At 34.3% G+C, this 7,500-nt stretch overlaps 1 protein-coding gene across 1 annotated transcript in view; it reads right to left on the reverse strand.

Annotated features, from left to right (window-relative positions):
* The window catches only part of LOC144963502 (uncharacterized), a 16,158-nt gene that overhangs the window by 2,295 nt on the left and 6,363 nt on the right, over positions 1–7,500 (reverse strand). The window contains exons 5-8 of the mRNA XM_078897579.1: positions 6,694–6,818; positions 5,602–5,752; positions 3,984–4,052; positions 2,742–2,831 (exon numbers count right to left, since the gene is read on the reverse strand). Of these exons, the coding sequence (XP_078753705.1) occupies positions 2,742–2,831; positions 3,984–4,052; positions 5,602–5,752; positions 6,694–6,818 (435 nt within the window). The remainder of the gene's footprint in view (positions 1–2,741; positions 2,832–3,983; positions 4,053–5,601; positions 5,753–6,693; positions 6,819–7,500) is intronic.

The raw sequence follows: 7,500 nt of genomic DNA on the forward strand, positions 1-7,500 counted from the left end.
AGGGACCAGTTAAAAATATGTGTATAAATGGGGGAAAGATGATGGGCACATTCTTTTAATAATTTTCCTTTCAATCCATCCGACCCAGCAGCCTTCCTCTCGTTTAGTTTCGAAAATACGAATCTCGTTTCCTCTTCACTGACCTCAATAGTCATTTCATCTTCCAAAGCCCTGTCTAATTTATGTTTTTCATTTTCAATATCAAATTTGTTTGCTGTGTCGAAACGTGAATAAAATTTATTTAAAGTTTCAATTTCGATATCTTCTGATATAATCGTGGGCTTTGGATTATACTTAACAGCAGTTTTAAGCCCCCGCCACGTGTCCGGTATATCCCCAGAAGAAAAGCATTTTTCAATTTTATTTTTGTACTTGTCTCTACAACTAGATATTATCCTCTTTATCTCTTTTTGTTTTGTTTTCAGATTTTTTTGTTTCCACTAGTAAAGAGAGTTTTCTTTTGGTTCAATAAAAGTTTTAGATCTTTTGTTATCCAAGGCGTGTTGTTAGGATAATATTTTATTTCTTTTTTACAAGACACTAGCTGTTCACAGAATTTTAAATACTCACTCACACAGTCATTCAGCTCATCCACACTATCACATGATTCGATAAAAACATTCCAGTGAGTGCATTCAAAACAACTAACCACGCAAATCTTTACACACACTTCCGTTCCAGATCTGTACACTTTTCTTTACTGGTTTTACACGTTTAAAAACAGGGCGGTAGGTGGGGAGTAGCAAGAGCATGCAGTGGTCAGATAAACCTAATGGGGCATTTATAACTATTTTTAATATTACACAGGAATAAATCTAATGTTTTTTTTGTCCCTTGTCTCGCAGTCCACGTATTGATGAGGTCCCGGGAGAGTAAAATCGTTACATTGGTTAAAATCGCCAGTGACCATCAATACGGCATCGGGTGACTTAATTTGAATGTCCTGTATTTCTTTCCTCAAAATATTTTTCGCTGTGGTGTTGTCTGATGACGGTGGAATGTAGACGTTGATGATGATGACATGAGTATATTCCCGGGGTAGATAATATGGTCGTGACGAAACAGTAATAAATTCAATATAATCGTCACAATACATTTTCATTATCTGACAGTTATTGGGGTGGCACCATTTGTTGTTAATATATGTGCACACCCCACCCCCAGTTCGTTTATTTACATTAGTCCAATCTCCTCAAAATAGTGAATATTGTTCAATATCAAAACATGATGATGGTATGTGAGGAGATAGTCAAGTCTCTGTTAACGCTATTATGGAGGCTTGACGATAGTCACTATTAAAACGACACAGTGAAAACAGTTCATCAATTTTATTTTTCAGTGATCTTACATTACCTGTCACTAATAATAATAATAATAATAATAATAATAATAATAATAATAATAATAATAATAATAATAATAATAATAATAATAATAATAAAAGTAATAATAATAATAATAATAATAATAATAATAATAATAATAATAATAATAAAAGTAATAATAATAATAATAATAATAATAATAATAATAATAATGATAATAATAATAATAATGATAATGATGATGATGATGATGATGATGATGATGATGATGATGATGATGATGGTGATGATGATGATGATGATGATGGTGATGATGATGATAATTGTAATACTAATAGTAATAGTAAAAGTAATAGTAGTAGTAGTAGTAGTAGTAGTAGTAGTAGTAGTAGTAGTAATAATAATAATAATAATAATAATAATAATAATAATAATAATAATAATAATAATGATAATATTAACCGGCAATCATTTGCAAGGATTCATAATTCATAATTCAGCAACATTCAAATTCGACAACACTCGATAAAGTGTCCATAAAGTCTTTCCCTGTTTAATAAAATCCTTAAAAGAACATTGTTACACCCAATATATCTAATCTTAACGTGAATATATAAATAATTACATTTTCTGTTACATTTTGTTTCCCATTTTGTTCCACTCAATGAGCCTCAATATGGTTCCATAGCTACCTACAAGCAAACACTATATCAAGCATATTTTCAAGATCTTTACAAGTGAATTTTATTCGCAGAAGGATTAAATAACATCTCTTATTTTCGTGGTAATCATTTCCACATCTGGTGTGGGTGTTGAATAAACAATGTTTTTGGTGTAGCTCTATAGGAAAGAGTTCGTTGACCCCAGTGGTCCGATCTTCACATCCATCTATCTGAAATCGTGTTGGTTAGAAATTCGCAATGGCCTGTGGTCATCCCAAGCACATTGTGTCTCAGCAAGTAATATAGAATACCAGTAAAATAATGTATAGTGTCTAAAGCAAGAGGGGCTAGAAACCGGGACCTTTCGGGCCACAGTACAATGCTTTAACCACTCGGCCACTCCCCCCCCCTCCACCTCCTAATAATAATAATTATTATGATAATGATAATGATAATGATAATAATAATAATAATAATAATAATAATAATAATAATAATGATGATGATGATGATGATGATGATGATGATGATGATGATGATGATGATGATAATGATGATGATATTGATGATGATGATGATGATGATGATGATGATGATAATGATGATGATGATGATGATGATGATGATGATGATGATGATGATGATGATGATGATGATGATGATGATGATGAGGATGAATATTGACCTGAGATAAAAAGCTGTTGAAACATTGGAACGTTCAGGAACAGTTGACAACATAATGGTCTAAGCCTACCTGAAATATTAGTTCTTTTCTCACAACAATCATTCCCAAAATTGTGAATCCAAGTTCAGAGTCCTCAAGCTTAGAAAGGAAAAGCTGCAACTGAAGGTGAACAAGGAAGAAGAATGAGACAATTTCAAAACGTGTCGCTTAAAAATAACAAAGGTGATAACGATGACGAAAACACGGATGTCTTTGAGAAAGATTCTAAATTAAAGATGTTTCCTAACAATCCAAGTCACGGACCGCTTCCCCCTTTTTTAAATTTGTAATATGCTTCAACAGTCGTGACGTCACTTCCCTCGTAATGACGAATGATAACTTAGTAATTGGCTCTGAACTATCGGAACAATGGCGGACGCCCTTATGGAATATGGACTTATCCGAAGAGCATAAAAGTGTATCCAGAGGAGAAAAACATTATAAATATAATCATGTTTTGACTTTTATACATTCTGATCACAAGACATATGAAAAGTTCTAGCCAGCATGAAGAATAATAAGTACCGATTTTCTTTGTTTAGAACCACGATGGCCGCCGTTGCTGGGCGACATGGCATCAGACTATTATATCCAATTCTGTATCGATAGAACAAAGTTGACGTCACTCAGGCCTTTGTTATTGGTTTTTTTTTTTGTCATCAATGTTTATGAGGAATTATCACTAAACGGTATTAACCAGACTATAAATGTTCAAGGTTACACATAGTTTTGTGTGTTACATTTCCGGATGGCAATGTTGTGAGTTTATGAGCCAAGTGCACAGTATCTATATAGTAACAATAGCTACCCAAATAATGATGATGTTGAGGTTATGATGATGTGGGTATTGAACAGGATGATGAGTTAGATATGATAGTACTAAAACTGATAATAATGAAGATGAAAAAGAGGGATGAGAGGAGAAGGTGGAGGAGGAAGAGGAGAAGGACGAGGAGGTGGAGGAGGGGGAAGGAGAAGGAGGAGAAGAAGAAAGCGGAGGATGAGGAGCAGAATAGATGCTGATGACATTGACATTGATGATGATGATGATGATGATGATAATGATGATGATGATGATGATGATGATGATGATAATGATGATGATGATAGTGATGATGATGATGATGATGATGATGATGATGATGATGATGATGATGATGATAATGATGATGATGATGATGATGACGACGACGACAACAAAGATGACGGCGATAATAACTAGCAATGCTCACAAAGATAAGATAGGAAAAGTTGAATTGTATAATGCTCTACCTGAGTTTGTTGATCCAGAGTTGTCGACCTTGTCTGTAGTGTCTGTAGCTCACACATCACAGATTTCATCTAAAGACCAAACAAATCACAATGTGGCTAAAGAAAGACATTTGCTCTGGCGTACCCTCATCATCATCATCATCATCATCATCATCATCATCATCATCATCATCATCATCATCATCATCATCATCATCATCATTGCCTTTTTCACCTTGGGTCAGGGTATAGGCCACAGACAAACATTTTCCATCCTTCTCTATCCTGAGCTAACTTTTTAAAAAATCTCATTCCAGGTCCCACCACCTCTCTGTATATCAGCTTCTTTAATTCTTCTCCATGTTCCTCGTGGCCTTCCCCTGGAAGTACCCTCACACTAACATATTTGTGTTATTCTATTCCCTCGACCTAGTATAATGTTGAGATCGAAAAGTAGTCCTTCAACGACATTAGGAGCCGGAGGTTATCCCGGTTCTATAGCGTAAAACGGATAAATGTTATTGATTGTCATCTTTTTGATGAGATACTTCTCTATCGCAAAGTTCTCTCCGCCGGATCAAACAGATCCAGATACCCGCCAATCACTGCTGGGTGAATAGGAGGTTCAGAAAAAAAGTTCAATTCACTCGGGATTGATTTCGGTCCGTATACATGTGAAGCAAGTGCTCTACCAAATGAGCTATCGGGCCTCTCATGTCGGGATTACCCAGATATTGAAAATGAATTTAAAGTTAACATCTTTTGGGTTATAAAATTCTAGTATTATGCAGCTAAGGAAGTTGCATTCATTGTCATCTATAAAAAGTATAGATTGAACCCAACTTTCATATTTTGGGTTGTCGATTCAAATAACAGCATCTAGTCCACACAGACATTATCGTATAGGGAAAGAGATTAGCGGAAGAGTAGCGTCCCTTGATTGGACGTCACCGGTGGAGAAGTTATTTGTAAACAAACCAACTACAAGCCAAGCGCTCCAAATAAAATAAAAATTATTATTCATAACGTTGATTATGATATGCATTTTTGTACAGAAATATGAATAATAATTTTTTTTACCGACGCTTAGATGTCATGGCTTATGTTTGTACTGCACGGATCCCAAAAGAAAAAAATGAGCCTTTGTATTTAAAAAAATCTGATTTGAAATTTTTGACTTATTACCATTTTATAAATTCTGCCAGCTATTGATTACAGTTTTTAAAAAAAAGCTGTCTATAGCTATAAGAACTTAATAACGTTTTGTAAAGATCGTCTTACTGAATAAGTATGAATAACATGACTTTTTGCTTTTGAATTTGAGGGTAAAAAACATTAATCTTTATGTTAAATAAGATAAGATTAGATGAACTTTATTAATCCAAAAAAGGGAAATTACATTGTGATTTACATGGCTCAAGGTAAAGGATAAAATATTTAGCAGGATAGATGATTATACAACAAAAAAACCAATAACAATGTATCAGAGCTAGTTGGGATTTAGTGCCGTAGAAAACATTCAGATCATTCATTCTCACACTCGCTCTTGTATTTATGTTCTCCCTCATTAATAAGTATGGCATTTTGGGAATAATCGTGAAACTATTCTCTAAGCAGGAGAGATTCAAACACGCCTCACCGCATCATTAACTTTGGAAGCGTAGTGTGTCAGCACGAATGTGACACAGAGACAAGAGACGAGCCAAAATATCAGACTGGTCCACAGAGGTTCATCTATAGGGCTGGCAATCATTTGATACAGGATCACATACACCGTCACAATATTGATGCTGGAATAACATAAGGTAAGACTGTTATATCTTATGCGTGGATAACATTTCTCCTTATTTCTATTCATAATAATACATAGGATTTACACTTCCAGAGCGACAAATATTTAAATTTTGCTCGTAAAAAAACCCACGTCCATATGAACAAACCTTTGCGTTACATTGGCATGTTGCCTGATTAAAATCCTATTGCTGATACTAATACAGCATCAGTGATGTCTGGAAAACTGCATCCCTCCCACCACACATCTATTCCCGGTCAAATGGTAGGAAGTACAAGACACAACACAATATTAACTTTCAGTTATCTATTGTTGCAAGTTAGATATTAGACAGGTTTAGTAGATCGTACATATCACGCATCACACATCACGTATCACGTATTTATCACATGATCATTCTCATTGTACGTAAAAATAGTGTCGCAATGCGATTTTAATTGTGTTAGGGAAATGTTTACACCCAATCAATAATCGCATAGAGGCACTATTTTTATTTATAAATTGAATGATCAAATGATAGATACGTGGTAAGCGATGCGTGATGTAATTATTGATCAGATATTTTTTTTGGAAAACTTCACTGGAAGCTATGCTGTTTCGTCCCGTGAACGACATTGAAAAGTATAACACATGCAATTACTTTTTGTCCGACACTTGAAACAAACACTCGGGCTAAAATGAAGACAACAGACTCTCTCTCTCTCTCTCTCTCTCTCTCTCTCTCTCTCTCTCTCTCTCTCTCTCTTTCTTTCCCTCTCTCTCTCTCTCTCTCTCTCTCTCTCTCTCTCTCTCCCTCGCCCCCCTCTCTCTTATTCACTTTTTATCAAATAATCGTTGAAATAAAAAGTTCAAAATTGTCATTGTATTTTCATTTCATTGTAATTGCAATCCAATTATTAGAAAAACATGTCTCTCGGTTTAGTAAAATTGAAATCCAACCTGTACATTATTGCCAGTGCATTTTTCATGAACTTGTCCATCACGGTCGTCAGGTTACACATCACGAGGTGGCGCTCTCGTAGCTCTCTAAAATGAGTTGGAAAATTTCCTCCAGCAGCCTCGATCTGGTGATATCGAAGAGAAGAATCCACGAAAATTATTATTTAGTAACTCAAACCTGCCAGATTAAAAATAAAACGATTATATCATAGTTATTTCATTATAGTTCTTTTCATCAAATCGTATTTTAAAATATTCGACACTATTTCAAAGTTTTGAGCCAAAAAGAGTCATTAGCATCGATTTGATGTTATAGTGTTGAATACCAAACGTCTCCAAATTAAAAGTTGAGATGAACTAAGTGCTTGACATTAAATGATGAGTTGAACTAAGTACTTCAAAATTAAATATTGAAGTGGATAAGGTGATGAAATTAAATGTTGAGATGAACTAGGTGCTTGAAATTAAATACGAAGCTTAACGTATAAAATTTAAATTAGAATAAATGTGATTACTTTCAAAATGGGAAGGTTTGTCCCTTAACTTTAAGAAAAACTTACAATTTTAATTCTGATCGTTTTTTTCTTTTATCACAATATTCTCCATCTATATCATTGCAACAGTATACCAGATTGACTTAGTGGGTAACTTTAATATGTTGAGGTTTGAGTTATGGTAAAAATTAAAATTAAAATTGTATTTAATTGTTTATATTTCTGCTTAACGCAATGAATAGAGTTAATGTAACTAAGCTTGTCGCTCCAACACCGAACCAACTCCACAGCATCTCTTATGTCATGGTCAGTG

Source organism: Berghia stephanieae, chromosome 1 (assembly GCF_034508935.2).
Source record: "Berghia stephanieae isolate SIO BIC M18660-M18661 chromosome 1, UCSD_Bste_1.3, whole genome shotgun sequence".
NCBI classification, from domain to species: Eukaryota; Metazoa; Mollusca; class Gastropoda; order Nudibranchia; family Aeolidiidae; genus Berghia; species Berghia stephanieae.